Raw genomic sequence first — 26,592 nt, forward strand, 5'->3', positions numbered from 1 at the left:
GCTCTAAACTTTAGAAAATCGGGCTTTGGATGGAGCCTAAATCAGCCTGTGCTAAAGCAAGTGGCCTATCCAATTCAGCAAATCGCCTCACCCATTCCAGACTTGTTTCCTTGGCATAATAGTTCAGGAAGCTCCTCACCCTAGGCCGGAAACTCTCAATCCTTCACTCAAGGGAGTGGGTTGACAGGAAATGCAGAAGGCCTAGCTGCCTTTTCCTCCTCAAATCTTGTCTGTATTCTAGAGAGTTAGCCACTAGAGATCTTTATAAGAGCAGTGTGCTTTCAGAAGGGATTAAATCTTGGCAGGTTAGAAGAGTCTTGCCTGGTACTGCTCTTAATAGAGTCATATGGTATAATGGGTAATCAGGCTTGGAAATCAGATTGCCTGTGTTCGTATCTCTGTCATGTCACTTTCTATGCGACCTAGAGCAAGTAACTTGGGCCTCACTCAACTGAAAATTAGAGTTAATAACGACACTAAACTCAGAGGGTGGTTTCTATTCGTGATAAATAATAAGTGCTCAGTACATGTTAGCTATTTATGAGTGCTAGGTACTTGACACTGTACTAAATGTCATTTCAACCTTTACACATCTTGTGACTATAAATATCATCCCCCTTTTGTAGGTAAAGAAACTGAAAGTCAAGAAGCCACATAGTCAAAAGGGGGCAGTGCCAGGGTTTTTGAACCCAGAGCTAACTCCAGAATCAGGGTTTAGGCTCAGAGGTGTTAGTGTCCCCATTTTTGGTTGTTACCATGATTGGAGGTATGACTGGCCTTAAGTAGGTAGGAGGGAGGGATGCTTCATATGTTTTAATACACAGGTCAGTCTTGCACATTGAAGAAATTTCCACAACCCAGTTATTTCTGAGTATCTTCCAGATATCTATGTAGCTAGCTATAAATATCTTTCTTTAGTCATGTTGTACAAAAATAACATGAAGTATTTTTTACATGGTTTTAAAATACATTGAATTTTCCTAGAATGAAAATGCCATGTAAAATAAGAGATTAATGTACCTTGTTTAATTTGGGAGAATCCAATATTTACTCATCAGGAAAGCATGTCTTGACAGCAGTTTCATTGATATCTGAGCCACCAAGGCAACACATCAGTCTGTGTTGTAACTTGCTTTCATAATGATTCTGAAGAAGGGGTGAGCATCTTGAAGGTTCTTTGTGTCTTCTAGTTTAACTAAACTTGAGCATTTGAAACGCATATTGTTTTATGGCATATCATTTTTCTTTAATTCTCCTTCAGATTTATAATTAGAACATTACATGTAATATTTTGGTTATCTATGAAATTTATTCCAGGATAGTAAATAGAATGTTATACACTATTTATTATAAAAAAAGAGATTCAAACTCTAATAGGGTTGGGAACCCTATTACACTACAGTGTACATTTTCCAAAGCCTGGTAGGGTTTAACTAATCATTTTCCCATCCAAATTCACACCCTGATATTAGGGATCATGCAAGATTTGTCCCTTTGTTCATCTTTAGGCCTAAGCTCTGTTCCAATACAAAACTATGTTCCTTTATTCAACAAATATGCATTGAGTGTCTATCGCGCCTCGCCAAAAAAAAAACCAAAAAACAAAAAAACACACAAATAGCAACTACCTCTAAGATAGGTATGATTGTTGTTGTTGTTGTTGTTGTTGTTTTATAAATGAGAACACTGAGTCTCTGCGAAGTAAGTAACAACCTTGGTACAAGTTCTTAGAAGAGAACTATGTTTTAAAGGAAAGCATTTTCAGAGGAAAAGCTTGTTAAGGTTTGCACAGCTGAAGCAATATGGTACCACCCCAGAGCTATGACTCTGTTCCATGATTCTTAGAGAGGCAAGGCCTAGGGGAGGGGTGAGATATGAAAAAGAAGACACAGTCCCAACCTCAAAGGGTCGCACTATCAAGCGGGGGTGACCTTCAGGCACACAGACATCTCCAAAATGGTGACGTGCTATCCTAAAGGTGCAAAGTGTGTAGTGAGCACCAACTTTGCCTAGGAGCGTACTGTAGAGAAAAGATTTCAACTGGCTTTAGAAAAGTGAATAGGAGGAATGGAAGAAGGAAGCCATTCTAAATCCACAAATCGCATCCTGAGGATTTTATTCTCTTTTAGTCCTACCTATCTCCATTCTTCCCAGGCTATCTCAAATAGCCACATCTTGCAACACTTCTTAATACTTCAGTTTTGCTCATTTCCTTTAAATGGTGAGGCCATGCTCCTATGTTTATTTGTACTAGTCCTCTTCCTCCATCTTGATCTCTGTTGGCAGTTTTGCCATGGATAGGTTGCCATGCTCAACAAAGTTATTCTTAATATAAGCATGATACCAAAACCCAAACAATGAGCATTTATGAAAAACCCAAAGCTAATATCCTACTTAATGGTAAAATATTAAATGCTTTCTTAAGTTCAGCAACAAGGCAAGAATGTCCACTTTCACTATCCTAGCCAACATTTTACTAGAGGTCCTAGCTAAAACAATAAGGAAAGAAAAAGAAGTGAAAGGTACATAGACTGGAAAGGAAGAAATAAAGCATCTTTACTCACAGATCACATTATTGTTTATGAAAAAAACCTTAAGGAACTCCACATTACTAGAATTAATAAGTAAATTGAGCAAAATCACACAATGCATGGCCAATATTTAAGTATAACTATATTCCTACAAAGTAGAAGCAAGTAATTGAAAAATAAAAATTAAAAATAGTTCCATTTACAATAGCATAAAAATGTAATTAGGAACCAATTTAACAAAATACATTCCTTTATTTTAAACTACAAAACATTGCTGACTGAAATTTTAAAAGACCTAAACAAACGGAGAGATGTATAGCCTGTTCATGGACTGTGACTCAATATTAAGATGTCAATTTTACCCAACCTAACCTATAGAGTGATTAAAATCCCAATTATAATTCACACAGGCTTTTTTTAGAAATTGAGTTAATTTTTAAATTTACATGGAAAAGCAAAATCTAGAAGAGTCAAAATAAACTTTAAAAAGAAAAACAAAGTTGAAGGACTCATACTACCTGGTTTTAAGATTCATTTTAAAGCTAAATTAACCAAACTTAATGATATGAACTTAATCAAATCTAACTGTTCCAGTTATTTACTATTGTGTAACAAATCACCCTAAGGCAGTAAATTAAAACAATAACAATCATGTCTCAGTTGACCATTTCTCAGTTGATCATTTCTCTTCCTGAATGAAGATGCAGTCAGATGATGGCTGGGGCCAGAGCCATCTTCAAGGCTTCTTCACTCACATGGCTGGTGCCTAGGAGGACCACTCAAAGACTGGGATTTCTCAAGTGTATTTCTCTTTCTACATGGTCTTTCCACATACATGTCTCAGAGAAATCATACTTCCTACAGGGCAACTGAAGACTTGTACAGTGAATATCTAGAGAACCAGATGGAAGCAGCATAAATTTAATAATCTAGATGTGCAAGTTATCTAGTGTTACTCTATCCACACTCTATCCATTATAAGTCAGTGTCTGAAGATGGCTTATATTTGAGCGGAGAGGAATGAGACTCCATACCTTGATGACAACTGTGTCAAAAAAAGAAAATTGTGAACATGTTTAAAAACCACCACACAAACCAAACAAGTGAAGAATCTGAAATAAAAATCACTTTTGGCCTATAGGAAAGTATGGTAAAAACAAAGCATCCAATAAAATTATGAAAAATGCCAATAGGAACTCTTCAGTTTTCCTAAGTCTCTCGATGAGATTTATCACAATGGCAGGTGGATAGAAGATAAGAAACTAGAGTTCAGAGGGACTTTTGCCCACCTCATACATAGCATTGGCCTTACCCAACTAGATGAGGTCCCGAAAATCTCATGTGCCTTCTTTCTTTCACTTCCAGGCCTTTGAATCACATTGTTCCCATAGACTATTGTGCCCTTCCTCTTTCCTGTGACTATCTCCCCACTCATTCTTCAGGTTCAGTTAGTCATTTTCCCCTCCAGGAAACTCTCCTTGACCCCCAAACCAGATCGAGGCCCTTCCATGGGTTGTCATAACTCCTGCTACTTTGTTCCATCTCAGTGCTCATTAGTGTCTTGTTGCTACCTATTCACTTATAGATCCCTCTACCACTTACTAGAGTTGAGGCTCCCTGAGGGCACAAGGCTGTATTTTATATTCCTTCATTTCTACAGCACTCTAATAAGATTGTTGAGTGACTTAAGTGAGGGTGTGGAATATTCCTAAGATACAATAGGACTCAAAGCCACACAAGGAAGTAGCTGCAAGATCTCTTTGTCCCAATGTATTGTGGATCACCTCCCTTCACAGGCAAACCGGAACTGGGCAGAGCAGATGTGACCAAGTGATTAGCCAGCCCCTTAGTGTAAATAGCCAACAGTACAATCTGCTCAACCGTGGCCTCCCCTACAGCCTCCCCAAATCAGCCAACTCCCCTTCACAGCTCCTCTCTGAGAGTAGATCGACCTGCTTCCCGCTAAAACTATAGACGCGATAATGGGAGGGGAAAGAAGGGTCGAGGGTTGGACAATTGTTGGCAATGAGATGAACACAGATTAATGACGCAGACCTTGCCCTGGCCTCTCAGCCTGGGCTATGGAAGGTTCATAGTTGATACCCATTAAAGGGCTTAATGAAATAATTATAATTCACACCCCAGAGCATCAAAGAATCAATACTGGGAAACTCTGGGACACTCTGAGGGTGGCATCCCACTGGCTTCACAGTTCAGTGCAGCAGGCAGAGCTGGTGGAAGTAATGCAGTTGACACAGAAGTTGCATTAAAAGAAGGCAATAATAGATTAAAAGCTGCTGGGATCCTGGTGACTGGCCGTCATCCTTTATTCCCTACCTCGCCCAATTCTGCCCCCTCCATGCACTATTAGCCCAAATCGATGGGCTGTCAATTGACATCACCAGCTCTAGCATTAATGCGAGCTCACAAAGGAAGCCTGGCCCTATATCATCACTTCTCTCGGTTCCAAATTACCACATAATGCAGGCCGTGGGCAGCTTGTGACAAGTTAACACTATACACGATTTGTTGGGATTGAACTAAACATTTCACGGCTAAAGATTTCATCAGAGACTTGATGACAGAAATAAACTGCTACCCATGGGGAAATCACTGGAAGTAATAGAATTAGACATTGCTTTGGGAATCTGGAGGGACGATGGGCTAGAAAAGAGACAGAGGGGAACACTGCCCACAGCTGATGGCCTGAAGTGGGACCTGCTTCAGGCAAGGAGACTGTAATTAAAAGGCCTTTTTGTTGGCCCTACAAAAGAACAGGTATTTGGATTCTGTCTGGTGGTGACTGTTGACAATATGGTATTATATTCTTGAAAGTTGCTAAGACACTAAAATGTAAATGCTCTCACCACAAAAAGCAAATGGTATTGTGAGGTGATAGAGGTGTTAACTAACCCTACTGGGGTAATCATTTCACAATATGTAAGTGTATAAAATCAAAGCTAAACTTATATACAGTGTTATACGTCGATTATATGTCAATGAAACTGGGAATAACACAGACATGATTACTCCGTTCCTTGAGACTAAGAATCCTATATCTCATCTCATATTTCTATTGTTCCTCCTCATCCATCTTCCTAATTACCACAGCAGGACTCACAGTCTCTCATTCATGTCCTTTCTCTCTCTCTCTCTCTCTCCCTCTCATTTTTTCTCTCCCTCCCCCCACCTTCAGGAAGCCAGCCCCACAGTCTCTTTTCTTTCTTAAAAAAAAATCATAAAACTGCTTTATTGAGAGATATAACTCACATACCACACAATTCATCTACTTAAAGTATACAATTCAATATTTTCAGTGCATTCGCAGAATTGTGCAACTATTACTAGAATCAACTTAGAACAATTTCATCATCCCCACCAAAAAAACCCCCAAACTCATTTGCAATAACTCTGCATTTCTTCCAGCCCTCTTTTCCCCAGCCTTGGACAACCACCAATTTACTTTCTGTCTCAAAAGTTGTCTATTCTGGACATTTCATATAATCATATAATATGAAGTCTTTTGTGATTGCCCTGTTTTCAAGGATCATCCATGGTGCAGCACGTATCAGTACTTCATTCCTTTTTGTGGCTGAATATTTCACCGTATGGAAATATCACATTTTACTTATCTATTCAACAGTTGAAGGACATCTGGGGTGTTGACACCTTTTGGCTACTGTGAATAATACTGCTATGAACATTTGTGTACAAGTGTTTGTGTGTGGATGTATGCTTTCATTTCTCTTGGGTACATAAGTCACAGTGGAATGCGTAGGTCATATGTAATTCTATGTTTAACTTTTTGAGGAACTGCCAAAGTGTTTTACAAAATGGCACTACCATTTTTCATTTACACAATAGTGTATGAGGGTTCCAGTTTCTCCACATCCTCACCAACTTATTCTTGTCTCTTTTTGAGTATAGCCATCCTAGTGAGTGTGAAGTTCTATCTCATTTTGATTTGAGTTGCATTTCGGCAATGGCTAATAAAGTTAAGCCTCTTTGTATGTGCTTATTAGCTATTTGTATATCTTCTTTGGAGAAACATCTATTCAGATCTTTAGTCTATTTTAAGAATTGATTGGTCTTTTTATGCACCAATTTTTTTTATGTATTCTGGATACCAGTCTTTTATTAGATATATGACTTGCAAATACTTTCTCCAATTCTGTGGGTTGTTCTTCACTTTTGTGATGGTGTCCTTTGAAGCACAAAAGTTTTCAATTTTTATGAAATCCAATACATCTGTTTTTCTTTGGTTGCTTGTACTTTTTGAATCATATCTAAGAAACTCTTATTTAATTTAAGGTCAGAAAATTTTGTCAGCCTCTCTTAGGGCTCTGGGGCTGGCTGCACCTTTCTGAATGTTCTGAACTGTAGCCTAGCTTCTTAGGACAGGCCCCATTCCTCCTGGCAGGCACTGCCTGATGTCTTTTTATATTGCAAAGGCTAGCTTCATGGCTTCTGCTCACTCCACTCACTCCACATGCTGCCCAAGTCTCAGGGGCAATCTAAAGACATTAGGTGGTCCTTCAGGCCAAAGATTTTGACGGTTCTGATATTGGTTCATTTAGCTAATGCTGCTCCAGGCTTCATTTTCTCATCTCAGGGAACTCTAATGTTGGCTTCCCCAGTCTACAAAGAGTAACTCTAACAAAGATCTCTAGAGAGCTTGAATTCAGCCAGCCAGCCATTCTTTTACCACTCCAAAAGGCAAGCTAATAACCCAGCCATTATAAAACCCAAAGGGAACACATTCTACCATTAACCTTTTGGGTGCCTGCTCCCAACGTAACAAATAAATGCACTTTTAATCATTCGACTTATCATATGCTTATAATGTGCCAAGCACTTGGAATATAGGAGTGACTATATTCTTGGGTTTGAGTTTGGTGGGGAATGCAAGCTTTTCACACAAGTGATGAAAGTCTCAGGAGTGGACGTTCAGGGGTAATGAGGGGAATAACATAAGAGCTTAAACTAGCTAAGGTAGATCAGGAAAGGCTATTTTTCTTTTCAATGAGCTTTATCTTTTTTTCTCTCATTTCAAAGCTCTGTCTGTATTCCCCCCACCCACCCACAATGGATATGGTCAGGGCGTTCGCTCAACTTACTCAGTTGGGAATGGTTTGTGTGGAATGTAAATGGGATATTTGGGGCTGACTTCCTTTCTCAGTGTTTGCTATTCTTCCAGGTTGGCAACTTTTGAAACAAAAAGCACAAACCTTAGTGAAAACGGTCCAGCAACTTTCCTTAGCTGCCCTGGAGGTTGTTTTATAAATATATTCTGCCATCTAGTGGACAAAGATGTACTTATAGCCATATACAGACCAAATAAATGAAAATTTCCCAACCTTTTCTATTTCTGCCCCATCAACCCATTCTATTCTACCTTTAAAAACAGATCCAAAAAGGTATCTTTTCTATGAAAGCACAGGTCCTGAAATGTTATAGGTACTTGATAAATATCGTCTAAGGATCGTTTGAAGGCATTGCAATTTTCTTTATATCATATTTTATGTAAATATTACAGCTATATTGTTGTGACTAATTGTATTATGTGGCTTTAAAAACAAAGTTGTTCCCTTAGTGGTTTAAAAATGTAACAATTACTGTTGAATTAAAAAAGCTATGCTACTAAATGTACATTTTAAGTTCTGCTGAAACCAGCATGTAACTCTTAAAGCTGGACATGGAGATTGAGGGACAGTGAATTTCTTGCTCCCTCTTCTAAAACCGGTTTCCCTATGCAAATTTCAGAACCAGCCATCTAGGTGAAGACATTCCCTCTTACAACCACAACCTCTTTACAATAATTCACACCGAAGTAAAATTGTTCTTCCACCCTACTAAGATTTATGCTTGCACAGCTAGACCATCCAGCCAATCTTCCCTTCTAAGGTTGTTAGGAGAATCTAACAAGGGAAGTCATTTGAATGGAAAGCAGTAGATATTAAATGTTCCTATCGCCACCTTCTCTGCATCTTCCTCTAAGCTTTCTCTAATAAACAACTTGTAATACTTTCCAGGGTTTTCTCACAATTATGCTATTTTATGTATTCTTGTATCACTTTATAATTGTCCTCCGTTCGTCTTGACATTTATTAGACTGCAACATATCTTTACCAGTTTTGTACTTTCCCAAACAGGTCTTAACCCACAGCAGGAGCCTAATTAAAAAATCAAAAAAAAAAAAAGACAAATTGATTTGAACCACTGAGATCCTCGAATCGTGATTGCTTAGACTTCTACTTGCAAAAAGTAAACCTGCAAATATGAATACCCAAATTACTGAAGAAAAAAATAAGACAGTGAACTCAAATAGGGAATTAGATGAATATTGAACAAAATTAAGTACATAAGATTATGAAATTACCTTGATTTAAATATTTCCGAAAGCAGGAATCCTGAACCCAAAAATAACAGGTTTTGGAGTAAAAGCTCTGTATTGAGATGAGCTGGTGCTTCATAATTCAACTGCACTGCTATGCAGGGGCAAAAACACAGGTTTTGGAGTTTACCATTATTTGAATGCCTGGATCACCTCCCCCACTATGTAACAGGGGTTACTCAACCTCTCTGAACCTGTCATCCGTAAACATTCTTCAGATTTGAGAAAATATAGGCAATTCCTACCCTCCTCCCAAGCTTTTTTTTTTTTTTTTTTTTTTTGAGAATTTCTATTTGAACCAAACTGGTAATTGTAGTGAAGCAAGACCTCAAATACTTTCCCTTTATTTTCTATTACACAAGCTAAGTGATGTATTGTTTCTCTCATATGTATAAAAGAAACTGTCATTTTTTTTCTCTCCCATTTGTTTCACTGATGAAATTTAAAGACATGACTTGGAAGTTCAACGATTTGCAGTGATAGCTACCTAGGTTCTGTACTAATTGTTTTATATTCATCATCACATTTGCCCTCCAATATTCTTACCAAGATCCCATGATTTCAAGTAAAGAAAAATGTGTTATCACACTCATTTTGAATTAGTGGTATCAACAAATGGTTTGTTCCAATTCATAAAGGATATTGTAACAAAAATGACTTGAGGCCCAGGTCCTGTCATGTCACCAAAATATAAAGGTGAAAAATACAAAACAAAAACATGCATATTACACACTCAGTTCTTGGCCTTCCCAAGAATTATGCATTAAGTTTCATTTGTAACCCTTACAGGAAATACAGGAAAATAAAACCGAATATGAACCATATATGCACCATGTAAATACGTGCAGGTTCCAAAAATTACAATATCAACATAGTTCACTATAATTAAACTTTGAGGAAAATCAACTGCAGCTGTTTTATGAGGAAGTCTCTTGGCTATGCTTACTAAACTGAACTAGACTAATAGTGGGTACTGTTTCTAAGTCCAGTTACAGCCTATGTGAAGCTTCTTGGGTTACTAAAGAATCACTAAGATAGAGGATGGAGGGCTCAAGCACAGGTTAAGATTGGTGTACTATACTGTGAACCTAATTGTAGCCTAAGACACCTCACCATGCCAGAGGTTCACTGATATTCTAAATTGACCACCAGGTGGCAGGTTTGCACACCACTGAACCTTGAGCCACCACCCTGCTTCTGGCTTGAGGAAATGCGGAGGCCCAAGAGGAACCCAAGAGATTTCACAGGATTCAGAATCCGAGATGAAATACCTTTGGCATGTAACACAGGACCATTTTCTAAGACATGATTCTGAACTCATTCTTTGTTCTTATAACTCAGTGACCAAAGGACCTGTTACAGCCAACACAGACCTTTGCTCCTAAAGAAGGTAACAGAACACGATCCAAAATTGGCTTCTGCCTTACAGCTTAATTTGAAGCTAAGACTGACTTCTGAAGTCTTATCAGATGCTCAACAGCCTTTCGGTGGGCAATACCTCTTTTCTCATCCTGTCAACTTCAGACACCTCTGCATGCTATCACTTACGCAGGCCTTGGCTCAAACTGAACATTAGAAGACCCTACAAACATGGCTTTCAATGGGACAGCACCCCTTGCACACCACAGGTTAACATTGTACTTCTACATACCAAATGGTTATTTTTTTCTGGCCGTCCTCTAAATTTCACAATTTTCCCAGTGAGAGCATTCAAACATTTCAAATTCCCCCTTCCAATTTTTCTAACACTTCCCCATCAAGAGCTTACCAAACACTGAAAAGCATTTAATTCCTGGTTATTCTCAATTCAAACTTAGTTTCAGAGCTAGTACTGCTATGCAATCACGAGCTCAGCTTATGACAATAAGCCCAAATTACAAGTTATTCCCTACTTTCAAAACTTTCCTTTAACTTCTGCTTGTTTAGTAATCTGTATTTTAATACTCAAAACTGTTATGTAATTCATAATACTGAGAGTGAAGAGAAATTTAGCCCCAGAAACCAAATGCTGCCACTGTAAATACGGAGTCAGACAATTGAATGTTGCCAATTTTAAATAGTTTTATTTAAGACATTGCATTTTCCACTTTACAACAGTTCTTATAAAGTGCATTATTTTCATTCCCTGTGCACATATATTCCATATTCAAGTATCAAGAATGCCCATTATTTACTATATAGCAGCTCAACTTTAAAACTGCCATGAAATTTGCTACAAATTTGGGTCCTTCCGTATTGTGTGGAACAATGCTAAATCTATGCTCAAGGCTGGCTTAATCAACCTCTTCAATGGTAGGGCCAGAAGAGGCACCACCAGAAGGAGGAGCTCCACCACCAGGGAAGCCCCCAGGCATTCCTCCAGGCATGCCTCCTGCACTCTGGTACAGCTTGGTAATGATGGGGTTGCATACTTTTTCCAGCTCTTTCTGCTGATGTTCAAATTCTTCCTTCTCTGCAGTCTGAGAAAAAGAACAAAACATTACCAAAAGTTCAAGGAAGCAATATAGGACACTAGGCACAAACCTGTCACATTAACAAAGCCTACACGTGAAATTCTGGGTCACTCAGACATCCAAGGAAGGAAAACTAGTTGCCAACACATCTGGAATTCTGGTGGAAACCGCGAATGTTTGGACCATTCATCACTGTGACCCTATACATTTGTAAAACCCATCTAAGCTTTTGCTAAAAGCCTTATCTAATCTATTCCACCCCACCTTCAATGTTTCAAAAATTACAAACCTGGTTCTTATCAAGCCAGTTGATGATTTCATTGCACTTATCAAGAATCTTCTGTTTGTCCTCATCGTTGATCTTGCCTTGAAGTTTTTCATCTTCAACAGTTGCTTTCATGTTGAATGCATAAGATTCGAGTGAGTTCTTCGAAGACACCTTATCCCGCTGCTTCTCATCTTCAGCCTTGTATTTCTCAGCTTCTTGGACCATGCGCTCGATGTCTTCCTTGCTGAGACGACCTGTGAAGTTCATTTTTTTAGACATGGCCTAAAAACTTGTTACTTGTTAATGTCTGCAACCTATAATCCTAACTACATTAACAATTAAGAGTAATCTCTTGGCTAAATGACCTAGGGGAGGTACAATATAAATATCTGGAACATACAACCAGGACTCATGGCATGTCTTCTAAGACTAGATGTAGATGGCAGTACCACGCTCAAAACTGTGCTCAAACTTACCCTTGTCATTAGTGATGGTAATCTTGTTCTCTTTTCCCGTGCTCTTATCCACAGCAGAGACATTAAGTATACCATTAGCATCGATATCAAAAGTGACTTCAATCTGAGGAACACCACGAGGAGCAGGAGGTATGCCTGTGAGCTCAAACTTGCCAAGCAGGTTGTTATCCTTGGTCATGGCCCGCTCACCTTCGTAAACCTTGGTAGGAAATAGGAATTACTAAGAAATTACTAGACAATTACAAAGGTTTCTATGCTAGTTCTAAGATTTGGATGAGTTCAATCAATACGAGAAGACTGATCGCTCAGACATCCAAGGAAGGAACTGGCCAACACAGGACTTCTTTCTGGTGGAAACTACGAATGGTTTTAGAATCCATCATCATAGCGCACCAAGTCTTCCCTAGTTTAAGACCTCAAGTAAATCAGGCCAAGATAGTAGTACAGAAACATACCTGAATGAGTACACCAGGCTGGTTATCAGAGTAGGTAGTGAAGGTCTGTGTCTGCTTGGTAGGAATGGTAGTATTGCGCTTAATGAGGACAGTCATGACTCCGCCAGCAGTTTCAATGCCAAGAGAAAGAGGAGTGACATCCAACAGCAGCAAATCTTGAACATTTTCAGATTTATCTCCAGATAGGATGGCTGCCTGGACAGCTAAATTTAAAAAAATTGGTTTTTTAAAAAAGGTGTAGTACAACTTACTTTTTAATTAGGAAGCAAATCTCAAATCGCTCAGACATCCAAGGAAGTTAGGCCATCATTAGCTAAGCTTTTGGTGGAAACTACGAATGCTTAAAAATCACTCATCACAGCGAGTCACATAGCTTGGGCCTCCTCCAAGAGGCTACCATAGTTAGAACTGCTCAACTAGAATAATTACCTGCACCATAAGCGACAGCTTCATCAGGGTTGATGCTCTTATTCAATTCTTTTCCATTGAAGAAGTCCTGTAGAAGTTTCTGAATCTTAGGGATACGGGTAGAACCACCCACCAGGACAATATCATGGATCTGGGACTTGTCGAGCTTCGCATCCCGAAGGGCTTTTTCTACAGGGTCCAGGGTGCCACGGAAAAGGTCAGCATTCAATTCTTCAAATCGGGCACGAGTGATAGAGGTATAGAAGTCGATTCCTTCATAGAGCGAATCAATCTCAATACTGGCCTGGGTACTGGAAGAAAGGGTACGCTTAGCACGTTCACAAGCAGTGCGGAGACGTCTGACAGCCCTTTTGTTCTCACTGATGTCCTTCTTATGCTTGCGCTTAAACTCTGCAATAAAATGGTTGACCATTCGGTTGTCAAAGTCTTCTCCACCTAAGTGGGTGTCCCCAGCTGTAGATTTCACTTCGAAAATTCCATCTTCAATTGTGAGAATCGACACATCAAAAGTGCCACCTCCCAAGTCAAAGATCAGCACATTTCTTTCAGCTCCAACCTGTCATTATAATACAGATTTATTACTCTCATAATCTAAATGCTACTCAACTCAACCTTTAACTCAGATACACCTCAAATAAGGTACATACCTTTTTATCTAAGCCATAAGCAATAGCAGCAGCAGTTGGTTCATTGATAATTCTAAGTACATTGAGACCAGCAATAGTTCCAGCATCTTTGGTAGCCTGCCGCTGAGAGTCATTGAAATAAGCAGGTACTGTGACCACAGCATTTGTAACAGTCTATAAACAGAAAAAAAGATAAAAGCCAAACTATGGTAGTCAGCTCATTAAACATCCACAACTCCAGAAACATTCTGGTTTAAAAAGGGGGCCAGTTTCTAATAACTACTTCCATATGTTCTTGGTCAGTCAAAATCAAAATCCCAAGTCATACAATCATCAGGAAACTGGACACTTAGAGCTGACAGTGTTGCAACCTGTAGCCATGACCTTTAACAATGCATTACTCACCTTCCCAAGGTAGGCTTCTGCAATTTCCTTCATCTTTGTCAAAACCATAGATGACACCTCCTCTGGATAGAAACTTTTTGTCTCTCCTTTGTATTCTACTTGGACTTTGGGCCTGCCAGCATCATTCACCACCATGAAGGGCCAATGCTTCATATCGGATTGGACAACAGCATCATCAAATCTTCGTCCAATCAGGCGTTTGGCATCTGTTAAGTCAATGTAAACCAAATATTGAATTTCCCTTATGATACAACTTGCCAGAAACCCTAGCTCTCCGTCAATAAAATAACAGAAAATGAATTAAACTTCTGTACGGCCAGCAAAGTTCTCCCATATTTTCATGATATCCTTAGTTACCTGAAATTTTTAGCCTAAACTGTTACCAAACTATTGCCACTTACCTAGTTCATTCGACATTATTAAATTACTTGTAGAATTTCCCAGTTGCCTCAACATTTATGGTTGAGATTCTCGAATTACATGCTTCCTGGCCTAATTCATGCCATAATTCTATTCCAAGTTAACTTACCAAAAACCGTGTTGGTGGGGTTCATTGCAACTTGATTCTTTGCAGCATCACCGATCAATCGCTCCGTATCAGTAAAAGCCACGTAACTTGGAGTAGTTCGGTTTCCCTGGTCGTTGGCAATTATTTCCACTTTTCCGTGCTGGAAGACACCCACACAGGAGTAGGTGGTGCCAAGATCAATGCCAACTGCAGGTCCCTTAGACATGGTTGCTGAGGGAAAGAAACAGTCCACTTTTAAAAACCTAATAAACACTTAGAAACAATTTCTTTAGATAAACGTTAAATCAGGCTATCAGGTAGGACCACTCTTTACTGCAAAAAAACCTTAACGATCCCCTCCGACACTTCCCTCGTAGGCGATAACTATGTGGAGGTCTGAGCAAACGCTGCTAATCGAGGATGCCCTGCCAACTGCAGCAAACCTGTATCCGTCTAAAGGAAGCAAGCACCTGTCTGGCAGGTCAGCGACCACGTGGTCTCAAGCTCCGCGAGGCAGCGAGAAACCGCACATCCCCCCCCCCTTCCGACAAGGCTTAAGCAGCCAGCAGGGCCTGTGTTCCAAGTGAGCTCAGAAGCGCCCCTCCCCCACCTTGAGGGCATGCCAACGATGGCTTCCTCTTTTAACGACCTAGAAATAGCGAGGCACGGAACGGGCGGCTCTAAGGCGCTGGTCCCACTTCCTGGGCCCGGAAGGCGGATGCGGCCCCCTTCCCCAACGCGCCTGTATCCCCGGCGGCCACCCCGGCACGCACACTACACCACTCCGCTTCTCCGCCCAACTGCAGCCCAGCGCGCTGCCTCCAGCCTAAAAACTCCCCGGCAAGACACAAGGCTCACCGCACACAGCTTACTGGAGCCGCCCAGCACCCTCCGGGCCGCCGCAAGCCCGCTCGGTTCGGACGCACACTGCACGTTTCTCCAACACACTACCGACCGCCTGAAAGGATGGAGGACTTACCTTGCGTGTAAGCGCGACTTGCCAATAATACCGCAAACTGCTGCCCCCGCGTTCAATGAGACCGGTTTCCAGCCGCCACCCTGTCTCTTATACCCTGCCTCAGAACCTTCCAGAAGGGGCCCGCCCTGCTGGCTGCCCATCACCGTTATCTCGCCCAATGGGCGCGCGGCTGCCTCAACAAGCCCCAATGACTAACTCTGCTCTGCCCCTCAGGCCTCGCCCCTTCCCGCCCCATCTCACCCCGCCTCGCGATGACGCACTCACCGCAGCGTTCTGGAACTTTCATTCTCGCCCCCGCCCTCCGAACGGCCCCGGGGAAAGGGCGGGTGGGGCTGAGGGAGCCCGCGCGCGGGAGTCCTCAGTCACCCCAGGCAGGAAAGGGAGGCGGGGGGCAGGGAGGCACAGCTACCTCTGCGCCTGCGCTCTCGGGAGCGCGGGCAAGGGGAACGGAAGGAGAGGGAGGAAGGGGAGAGGGCGAACTTGGAACCAACCAATGACGGCGGCCCTGGCCGAGATCTGGATCGAGGAGGACTAGGGGAAGGGAGAGCGCAAGGCCTGAAGGGAGGGTTCAGGCCTCGGCAGTTCCAGAGAGAAGACGGAAGTAGAGCGAGGACAAAATGGCCGCGAAGGTTGTTGTGCTCCTCCCCCACCCAGGGTCTCATGCTTCACCCTCCAGTCTTTATCCCCGCATTGTAGACGGTCCTCCAGACCCTTCTGGGCTCCATGTGCCCACGTTTCGTAGCTGGCGTGCCTTTTGGCTAGGGCTGGCCCCAGGGGTCCAGGGCGAAGGTTCCGACCTCTGGGCGCTGCTAGCGTAACGTGTCCATGGGTATCCGAATCCAGAGTTAGAACTGCCCTGCCGCCGCGGGGTCCCGCCTGCACCTTTGCGCTCGGTGGGTCAGGTTAGCCAGGCAGACTCCCAGAGCCCTCAGTTCACTATGGCAGCTGGACGCCGGCAGCCCTTGTCGCAGATTTTGGGGGACCCAACTTCTCAGACCTCGCAGGGCCCGATCCCTTGTCCAGACTCAGCGAAATAAATAGCCAAAACCCCTTCTCGGAACCCGAACTCCTCCGCCCCTCCCCACCTCCCGCAGAGATTCTCCTAAGCCCTGCACTTCTCAGTTTCTTGGAAAAGGAACAGTAGCGAGGTTTTCCAGTGTACATAAACCTAGGTTCCTGTAGCCCCGTGTCCTTGGGGTTAATCTTTGAGCTGCTTATTTTCAGTAACGTGAGGTAGTGTCTGTCATGCTTTGACTTATAAAAAACTACGCAAGAGTCCAGGCTGAGAGACACCTTGAAAACATTACAAAACGCGTGCACAAAACAGTAGTATCTAGAATTTTAATTCGCGCTGTATAGTGGCACATGTTTTGGGGCCTTGTCATTCTAAGAACCTTTCTCAGTACCTTGAATGCTTTTCTATGTGTTCTTTCAAACAAGCAGGGCACTTTTCCTTGTCAAAGCCAGTAAAGCCTAGAGGCAGATTCAAGCATAAGAATTTTCTTTCTATATTTGCCTTTTGGCTTGATTCCCAGGAGGCAGATACTTAACTTCCTCCACCTCCCCGAAAGTTAAATTTATAAAATGCTTATAAAGTGCTTTCGTTTGTTACCTCATTTAACCATCAGAACGGTTCAGGGACATTATTTGTTCCTGGCTGAGCTACAGGCAAACCTAGCTCCCTTGATCCCAGATCCTTTGGTCTTTTTTATTAGTTACACTGTAATGTAATTTCCTTTTTAGAAACACATAACTCCAGCTCCAGAAAGAGGAAGATAGGTATTGTGGCAGGCTCCTTTCAACTTTCTTTGGTACCTACAATTTCCCTTTTCCCACTCAATTTATCAAGTACAATCTCTGAACTACACCCTACACTTTGCACCTCTTATAACCTATGAAGTACCTACAACATTTTAACCATTGAATAGGTGGAAAATAGAACTGGGACCCAAATCAACTGGTTTGGGGTATCTCACATAATAGCAGTGATTAAAGAAAGCAGAACAGATAACCTGTTTCTGGTCCCTCTCAAAATGCGTTGTAGGACTTGGACTATGTTCTTATTAAATAGAATGATTCTGAATTGATGTTCGGGATATGATGAATGTCCTGTACCACCTCTTAAAATGCACAAGATTTCAAACACATTCAGTATCTAAAATTAAAGGTTGGACTGCTGTAGGAGTCTGAGGCCTTGGTTTTCTGACTGGGGGAAAGGGTCATGATTAACATTCTCAGTGCCTGTCACATGCAAGCATTGTTCTAAGTGCTGTGCATATGTTAATTCATTTAATTCTGTGAATTTTTTCCAGTTTTATTTGAATCACTTAGTGTTTACTTTTGAGAAATTTTTAATCTTCTATTGTGTACTTTTTTGTTGGTACTCCACCTTGGCATAAAATACTTGCTTAATAAATATTATTTTTTATTTTGATAAAATCCTTGCAAGCAGGTACTCTATCAGGAACTCTATTGTCATTTGGTAGCTCCAGTACTATTTAAGATCTTGTCCTGTGGGAAAAAAAGGACTTGGTATATTTGTTACTGAAATCGATAAATGATAGATCATATTCAGTCTTGAGTTCTGTTTAACTGACAGAAAGCTAATGAATTTGCAGTGTAGGTAATATGACCTTCAGCCTCTCCTATGGTATCATCTTTACATTTATTTTTTAATTGCTGATACAGATGCATCTGTAATATTTGGTTTTTGTAATCAAACAGTCCCAATTACAAGGCAACTTAGAAGATTGAAATATAACCAGCTTAACACCAGAAATGAAGCAAAATTATATATGTCTTTTTGCAATAGCAATTCTGAAATTGTTTTTATACAGTGTAACAACAAAGGCATCGACTTCATTATTTTACCATTTTAAGTTTGGTTTATATATTTAGTGAAATGGTTATTCTCTAAACATCCACATCATTCTATCTGTATCTTCCTACAACATGTTTTCTTCTACCATTTTATTTTATCTTTTGTTTCATGTTCAAGGTTCAAACTTTCTTAACTTGCAACGTTAATCAATGTGGTTTGAAACCAATAGTGGCTCAAACTTTTATCTTAAGCCTCTCATATCTGAGCCTGTCACATCTGAACCCAAAAGCCTGACTAAAAGAGAAGTGCACTATCATTGCTAAGATTTCAGTACCTTATCTCTCAGAATCTTCAATTCATAGAATTTCCCAGATTTTAGGTGGTCTGTTTTGTGACTTGTAGAATTATAGTGTGAATAGATTTCCAAAATAATCTGGATATTCAACTGATTAGTCTTCAATAACTACATGCTTAAATAACCTAAACCTCCTGTTCATGCAAAGGGAACTGGTCCCTGCTTTCAATGTCATGGGCAGGAAACCTTAGGTTCAAATGTAGGACTGAATTATCAAAACAGAATTGCTAGTGATGGTACAGGTGCAGCATCCCTAGTTTCCTTGTTTGGCTCAGGTACTCTGGGAATGACTTCTCAGAATTAGATAGCAGAAGTGATATGTTTCCTAGATATCACTACCAGAAGAATAAAAAGGTAGAGTAAAGGATTTTATATCTTACAATTACCAGTGTTAGTATAAGAAACATTCCAAAATGCTAACCCTCTTAAACCATCAGACATTCTTTACTTCTTCAGTGTGTCTTATTTCCCAACTTTTTTTTTAGAATAAGACAAAACTCAGATGAAAACTTTCACTTAAGGTTAATCCCTTATTTCTGAAAGGACTTTAGAAGGAAATGCATTTACACGATGTGAGGACACTTTTGTGAGAATTAAATGTAGAAATGAAAAACCATAGATATGGGGTATAATCCCAGATTAGCCTTTTTCCTTTAAGCATCTGATTTCCATTTTAGAAACAATGCTTTTATCACCAAATTTCAACATTACTTTTTCTTTCCTATAGCTTGCTGCCCTTTTAATAAGAAGTCTTTTGCTCTACCAATGGTGATCTGTCGATGTTTGTACTAAGGTCTTTGAAGAGCTATTTCAGGTTTAGAATTCTTGCCGTAGGATGAATTTGATTAACAAAGTAGTCAAGACTATTAAAAAGGCAAGATATTGAAGTCTGTTTTTTTTCCTCAGACATATTTTCCCATGAATCAGCTCTTCTGAGAGCTATCCTGGTGAATTGTTCTGCAAATTTTTTCCAAGATGCTGACAAAATGTTAACAGACTTCTCCTGCCATTCACTAGATATTCTCAGTATATCATCCTTAAATGTTAATTCCATTTCATTCCAGCCCATAGCTTGACTTCATTAGAGGCTAAGCTGGTAAAATACTGAACTCTCTCTCTCAACTTCTCAAGACAGGAAGGATTTTGATATATTTGCAGTTCCATTAGGAAATGTTGACAATCCTTGATCTTTCTGATAATTTAAGGCCTAGAACCATCAAAAGTCCCAGGTTCACATGCTTCTCCTAAAATGAAAGAAATGAAGAAAACTCCAAGTTTGGTACAGTTCTAAACTTCCTTATACTGCTCTGTGACATATAAGAAAATTGATCTAATTTCCCTTTTCATTCTAATCAGTCTTGAAATTCTGGTTTTGTATATTCTCAAAAAGACTATAATGGTACATCAGGTGATCTGTAAGCATCTTCAAAAGATCTCTATTTCACCATAAGGCTTCTAAGGACATTGTTAAATGACTTGTAGTGAATGTTTTCTTGCTCCAGAGAAGCGGGGGAGTCCTTAGAGATGTCTGATTTGAGAGGAAATCCACAATTGTTCCAGTACATATTTTCAATATTTGTCAGTGACCCTCTGAACATTATTAAGATGGAAAGTTTTTCAAAGTCCCTTGTCACACATTTTGGACTCCTTTTTTAGTTCTCTTATGGTTCAATACAAATAGAGGGAAATTAGTGGTGGATAGAGTGTGAGAAACTCAATTATTCTCCATCTGCCACTGTTTCAACTCTTGAAATTAATATTCAAACCTTATTGTAAGTGAAGTCAGAACAGAAGATGTGTTTCCTTTTTTCAGAGTTTCTCATAAGCAGTAAGCCCAGTATACAGTGCAAAAAAAGGTGTAATATAAGGCTGCGGGTTCTGCTTGACTGAATAATCACAATCCAATAGGTTTGCAGAAATTCATAGAAAATTTATAAACAACACCTCATTTCTTCTTGACAATGGTGACTCGAAGTATTGATACAAAACATCTCAGGTGAGAAGTTTTACATATGTTCATTTGCCCTTTTCCCAACCTTTCTCACCACAGGTCCTAGTTAATACACAAATTTGGACCCCTGCTCTTCCCCACTCTTGTCTAAAGGCATGATGAGATGCCTTTTGGAGATGGTCAGCTTACATCCTTTTTCTTGTTTGGTGTCATATAAGGAGAGTGCTCCTTAGAATCTGTTCCATGCAATGCCCACTGCTATGTAAGTGACCTCTCATTTGGTTCGAAGGGGTTGTGTGACTGGTGACTGAGCTTCAATGACTAGAAAAGTCCTAAGATCCTGGCTCCTAGGAAAGCATGGGAATAAAGTCCATTTTAATTTAGACAGTTTGGAAGGGCCTACTCTGGCTGGGGATCATGCTGGGTGCAGTTTCTGCTTTGGTCAGGATAACATGGACTTTCTTTGGTTCAGAACCTCTGATCTCTGGCCCCACTAGGCTGTATACATGGGTGGTCAGCCCTGGCTGGGGTGCTGCTTCAGTCGACAGTGTCCGCTGGCTGCGTGAGGCACTATTTGCTGTGGAGCGAGTGGAGGAAGAACCAGAGCGTGAGCTCTGAGAGCCTGAGGAGGAGGAACTAGGTTTCACAAGGCGGGCTTTCGGGGCTTCAGCATCTTCTCTGAAGAGAAAAAAACAGCAAAGATAGAATTTAATACTGGCAAGACTATGATAATTTCCACTATGGTTGCTTTCTTCTGAGGTTCCCTAATAAAATTTTCAAGCTATAAACCTCAAATAATACCATTGGAAGGCAGCCATTCAGGGAAATAGGGTTTTGCCCATTTTCAGAGACATTGGTTGGCCAAGGTAGATGTATGCTTTGTTAGCCCAGAGATCAACTCTGTTACTCTGAGAGACTACACACTCACCTTTGAGGTGGTCTTAATAACTCTCCCCTTGGTTTGTAAACCCTCATGGCCCATAGGCTATGCCTGTTTTTTACTGTATGTCCTTTATAAGCAGAAGTAAATCAGAAGTTGACCTTTTACATCTCTGTTGACGATAGTTTCACAATAAAGTTAAGGTAACCCAGACCTTCTGTCCCTAGTTTGGAACCCCTAACCTACCAGAATAATCCTTTTAACAGATTCCTGGTTAAGAGGAAATGGAACATTTATGTTGGCTGGTCACTATGCAGCTGGCCCTAGAAAGGAAGCCTAGTGGAAGAGGAGATTTTTGGAGGAAAGTTTACCGAATTTCATTAGGTCTCTCTTCTTCTTCATATCTCTCTTTGTCTTTCCTTCGGATTAGCAGCCACACCAAGAGGAAAATCAGCAGGGCTCCAGCCACGATGCCTGTCACTGCTCCTGCAACCATGCCAATGCTTTGTACATCTGTTTTCTCAGAAACAAAAGCAGAAATAAAACCAATGTAGGAAATACAGGAACTTTAAAAACTTAAGACCTAGACAGGATGAATATTTCCAGATCCTTGTATTTATCTTCCTAAGTTCCCTCTCTTGGTGTATGACTATACCTCTTGATGTTGAAGGGTAATAGAATATGCCACCCCAAAATATGCCTCTTTGACATTAAGATTATTTTAAGCTGGTTATTTTTGAGAAACTGCAGACATAGGAAAAGCACTAAAAACAAAGTAGAAGTTACCTTTTTGCAAAAGAAATTTACATTTATAAAGGAAATCTCCATTTGGTCCCCTCCAGGATATAATAAATTTCTTTAGGGGGTTGGTAAATTCACACATACTTGTAAATATTGAGTTTGCTACAACTGTTGAATAGTCCTTGCACCTACTGAATTTATTTTAGTGACAGCCACGTCCTTCTAGAAATAAAGATTTTTAACTTGACCTTATTTTTACTTATGATTAGAAATGTTTTACACTGAATCACAGTGCAGAAAGAAAACAAACACACCCTTGGGATACTTACACTGCACAGTGACTCGTACCACACAGCTTTCCTTCCCAGCTTCATTGCCGGCTGTGCACTGGTAGAGTCCAGAGTAGGACATGGTAAGATTCTGCAGCAGAACACGTCCAGGGTTGTTGTAGTCTACACAAACAGAAAGAATGACTGTTATCCCCTTAGTGACGGAATCTATATTTATTGTTTATTGCATCATTGACCTAAGAATCTCTAATATAGTTTGGTAAGGGTGAAATGATAGAATAGATCCTATTTTAGCTTGTGGGAAGAAAGGTGAACATTCTTTTATAGTCCATCCTCAAAAGTTACAAAAGGTCCTGAACATTTAAGGGACAATAACCAAGATAATGAGATATACTGGATTTATAGAGTACATTTCTTCCTAATCTCTTTAACCACTTTTACATGCCATTTGAGGAAAGAAAAGACATTTTCTGTCGCAGTTTATGGATGAAAAATAGAAGTTCAGAGAGCTTCAGCAGTGTATTCAAGGTAACATAGTGAATTGCTGTCAACAGGATAGAATACTGTCCTGTTCTCTCAATAGACTGGTAGAAAGATGACTTACCAATCCTGGATTTGGGAGGCAGATACTCATCCTCTCCCTCCTTCTCCTGGATTCGCTGCCAATAATACACAATGGGCTTTGTGCCAGAGGATGACTCACACTGCAAAGTCAGGTCACTTCCTTCTGTCAATTCTCCTTCTAACTCACACTTGGGCTTTGAAGGTCTCACTGGCAAGAAAAAAAAAAGTATTGATTCATAGATTCCCAAATAGTAGATTCAATGGAAGAACTACATCTTGTTTTCTCCAGCCATCCCTTAAGGTCAGCTTTCTAGTGAGGATTCAACAGATTGCTACCTAGTTACCTAGCCTTGTGTTACATCACCCCTAGAAATACACACACCTCCATCCCTTGCATGCACATATACCCAGTTCTGGCTGCTTCCAGTGGTGCTGTTGTAATTTTCAGAGGCTGCATCAGAAACTACATTATCACTTCTCAAAAAAGAGAAACATTTAATTGGAAATTTAAGGAAAGTTGTGTAGTTTTACCGATGAAACAGAAGTTTATTAATTTGGAACACATTAAGTAGGACTTAGTAGCTCGTGCTGCCAAAAACAAAAAACAAAAAACAAACAAAAAAACCAGTAGCTCCCCCTGAATCATAGCTGAGAGATTAAGTTAAATATAAGGATATTACTCAAATAGTAGAATATAATTTTTTAATGGGCTACCATGGAAAATTGTAATTATTTTTTCTTTTATTATGGCTAAAACTACACACTTCTTTCTAAGGAACTGGAGTAGGTGACCTCTGAATGTATAATCCAAAGTATAGGAAGTTTTGTACCACCAAGATGCATTTGTCTATCCCTCACAGAGGTTTTATTAATTAGATGTAGTCATTTATTTTGGCACTCTTATCTTACCTAAGACTTTTAAGATGACATGGCTCCATACATAGCGCCCTGAATTCTTCACCTTGCAGGTATACCGGCCCTCATCACTGGGCTTCAGAGGCTCAATCTGCAGGGAAGCATCTCCTGCCAGGAAATTGGAAGCAAAGGCCACTCGGCCCTTCTGTTCTTCAGTCAAGTTATTGTAGACATGACGGCTAGAGTAAGTGATTACCTGTGGGATAGACCAATGTGGGTTCTGTTAAGGGTAGAAAATTTTCAAATGACCAACTTCTGCTACCATTGTTTAATGTTAAACAGGGTGTAGTTCTAGGAGATAGTCTGTGCAAAGATATGCTAATGTTAAGGGTGTTGTTATCCTGTGTTAAGATATGTTAATGGCCAGCCTCTGCTTCTGTAAACCTGCTTGCTTGCTAGAGGGGGTTTTGGGGCTTTTTAAGCTATTCCTTCTAGAGGCTCAGGGCTGATTCTCCAGTGGGGAAGAGTCAGTCACTGGCCAGCTAATAAAGGCTCATGATTAATCTCAATTGGCTTCGTGGGTCTTAAATTTGATCGCAGCACAGCAGGTTCAAGCAGTATGACTCTCAGCCTTCTTCTCCTGCTGATATCAGTTTGAGTAATGGGAGGGAATACTCCCAATGGAATGAAGAAGTCAAGCCTGAGGCCTGATTCTAAAGATCCAAGAGACCCCTGTTCTCAATAAAGTTAAAAATGCAATGTTTGTTTAGATCTTGCTTCTTCTAAGAATAAAATAACACCTCATATTTGTGTAGCATTTTAATTATAAAGTAGTTATTATTAAGTAATTATTAAGTAGTTATTATTAATTATAAAGTAGTTATTATTAAGTACTCAGAACCATTCCGTTTTATAGGTAAAAACTTTTAAATTTGAATTACATGCTCAAATTACAAGCTAAGAAGGAAATACACAATAAATACACATAATGATATTAAAAGTTGACTCAATTGAGAATAGAGGACCAAGATGGGGACGAAGACCTTTACCTTGTGTACCTTTTCTAACTTTTACATATTCTACCACTTGGGTGTGATTTATTCAAATTACACTGTGGTCCTTGTGCTGGGTCCTTTCACATCTAGTTTATTTCTCACACAATTTTTCCTTAGTTGTCTTTGTCCCCATTTCACAGACAGGTAGCAGAACTTGGGTTTGAAAATACCCATTTAAGCCATTTAGTTCATACTTCTGGTATATTACAGTTACCTCTCTCCCTTTTCCTACCTGCATTCATTTAGCTACTCATTAACTGCTTATTCAGAAAGTTTGGAAATAAAGAAGAAAAAGGAAAACAAAAAATCTATTTGTTTTGTTCTTACAAAAGTTTAGAGCCCAATTGAAGAGATTAGAGAAGTTAAGGAGTAGAAGTTAATAGTTAAAGTTCAGGTCTGATACTGAGGACTTCATTATTTGGCTTTCCTTTTTGACTTCTCTGTGGATTGGTAAAAGTAAGTTAGGTGGGAAAAAATTATGTCCTTTCCTTCCATAAAATACACAAGAGGTTCACGTCTTTGTTTTCCCAGGTAGAGAAACCAAAGTTTAGATTTCCCAACAGAAAATAGTAATCTTGATTTTTATTGAGTTTTCATCTGTCTGCATCATGACCTCTAGTTCTTGAACCTTTCCCTGGTTCTTTAGGTCCATCACCTCCACTCTGTTAGTCACAAAAAACAAGCTGATCTAAGACTTCAAGCTATATAACTTCAGTTTTGCCCTCCTTGCTGCTTAGCAATCATATTCTTAAAGTCACTTGATTTAAACGTCAGCAAACATGGTATAAGTGCTTCCCATCAGATCAGGAGGAGGCTATTCAAATGAGTAAAACTCTCTTCTTGTCTTCAAGTAATTTATAATAGTAATATAGGAAGAAGGTAAGAGAATTAAAAATGTTAATCAAGCCACAAAGACTGCAATATACTGATCAGCCCGGCAGCCAGGCCAGGAGGACACCTTAAGAACAAAGGAAAATTTCTGCTGTATTACTAACCACCCATTCTCCACACCTGTGAAAGAGAACCAGGCTCCAAAAGACCCTATGGCTAAAACCATGGAGAACCTGTGGATTAAAGGCTACGAACTGCCAGCAGACCTTTCATTCTACATACTCTTCCCCTTCCTCACTGTATATCCATATCAAAGGAAATGGGTTAAAGTCTTTTAAACAACAATTCACAGGAACTAAAGACTGATGTATAAACTGAATTCCTTGAACACTCAGCCTCCTACTAACTGTTTTTCCACATCTCTCTTGTCCCTTCTCACTCTCTCCCTCTGAGAGAGGAGACTATGCTCTGTGGAATGTTATCCCTTTTCTAATAAACTTTCCTTTTGACTCCAACTTTGGCATGTGTGTTGAATTCTTTCTACACTCTCTGCCAAAGGACCCTCTTCTCTCCGTGCCGGCTTTGTCTTCTCCCAACTCAGGGAAATTTGCTCCGTCCTGCATCAATAGGATCAACAAGGAGAGGAGTATGAACATTGAAAAAAGAAAGCATTAATTTGAAATAAATAGTATCAGAGACAATGTCCCAGAAAAGTTGGTGGCATT

General features: G+C 40.1%; 2 protein-coding genes and 1 non-coding gene across 3 annotated transcripts in view; all 3 read right to left on the minus strand.

The window, feature by feature from the left end:
- Positions 1-10,966: 10,966 nt before the first annotated feature.
- On the minus strand, positions 10,967-15,652 carry HSPA8 (heat shock protein family A (Hsp70) member 8). Its single transcript, XM_016132233.2, has 9 exons — positions 15,525-15,652; positions 14,567-14,776; positions 14,038-14,243; positions 13,654-13,806; positions 13,007-13,562; positions 12,578-12,780; positions 12,123-12,321; positions 11,668-11,900; positions 10,967-11,384 (listed from the first exon to the last, which is right to left on the minus strand). Exons 2-9 carry the CDS (start codon positions 14,769-14,771, stop codon positions 11,199-11,201), a joined length of 1,941 nt encoding a protein of 646 aa, XP_015987719.1. The 5' UTR covers positions 14,772-14,776; positions 15,525-15,652; the 3' UTR covers positions 10,967-11,198.
- Positions 12,855-12,941, minus strand: LOC118603260. Its single transcript, XR_004951142.1, has one exon. It is a non-coding gene; the product is annotated as a small nucleolar RNA SNORD14 (small nucleolar RNA).
- Positions 15,653-16,642: 990 nt separating the features above from the next.
- Positions 16,643-26,592, minus strand: part of LOC107503645 (CXADR like membrane protein) — an 88,865-nt gene continuing 78,915 nt past the window's right edge. Inside the window, exons 4-8 of the mRNA XM_016132234.2 lie at positions 24,036-24,237; positions 23,167-23,334; positions 22,602-22,724; positions 21,903-22,044; positions 16,643-21,329 (exon numbers count right to left, since the gene is read on the minus strand). Coding sequence (XP_015987720.1) covers positions 21,032-21,329; positions 21,903-22,044; positions 22,602-22,724; positions 23,167-23,334; positions 24,036-24,237 — 933 coding nt within the window. The 3' untranslated portion in view covers positions 16,643-21,031. The remainder of the gene's footprint in view (positions 21,330-21,902; positions 22,045-22,601; positions 22,725-23,166; positions 23,335-24,035; positions 24,238-26,592) is intronic.

Source organism: Rousettus aegyptiacus, unplaced genomic scaffold, assembly GCF_014176215.1.
Source record: "Rousettus aegyptiacus isolate mRouAeg1 unplaced genomic scaffold, mRouAeg1.p scaffold_m13_p_5, whole genome shotgun sequence".
Taxonomy (NCBI): Eukaryota; Metazoa; Chordata; class Mammalia; order Chiroptera; family Pteropodidae; genus Rousettus; species Rousettus aegyptiacus.

What these genes read in the sequence shown, in the direction of transcription:
- HSPA8 (XM_016132233.2), bottom strand. Translation starts at nt 14,771, where the DNA reads ATGTCTAAGGGACCTGCAGTTGGCATTGATCTTGGCACCACCTACTCC. An exon ending in CTTATGGCTTAGATAAAAAG is followed by an intron (nt 13,563 to 13,653) that starts GTATGTACCTTA and finishes TTATAATGACAG; the next exon opens with GTTGGAGCTGAAAGAAATGT. An exon ending in TACCATCACTAATGACAAGG is followed by an intron (nt 11,901 to 12,122) that starts GTAAGTTTGAGC and finishes TGAACTTCACAG; the next exon opens with GTCGTCTCAGCAAGGAAGAC.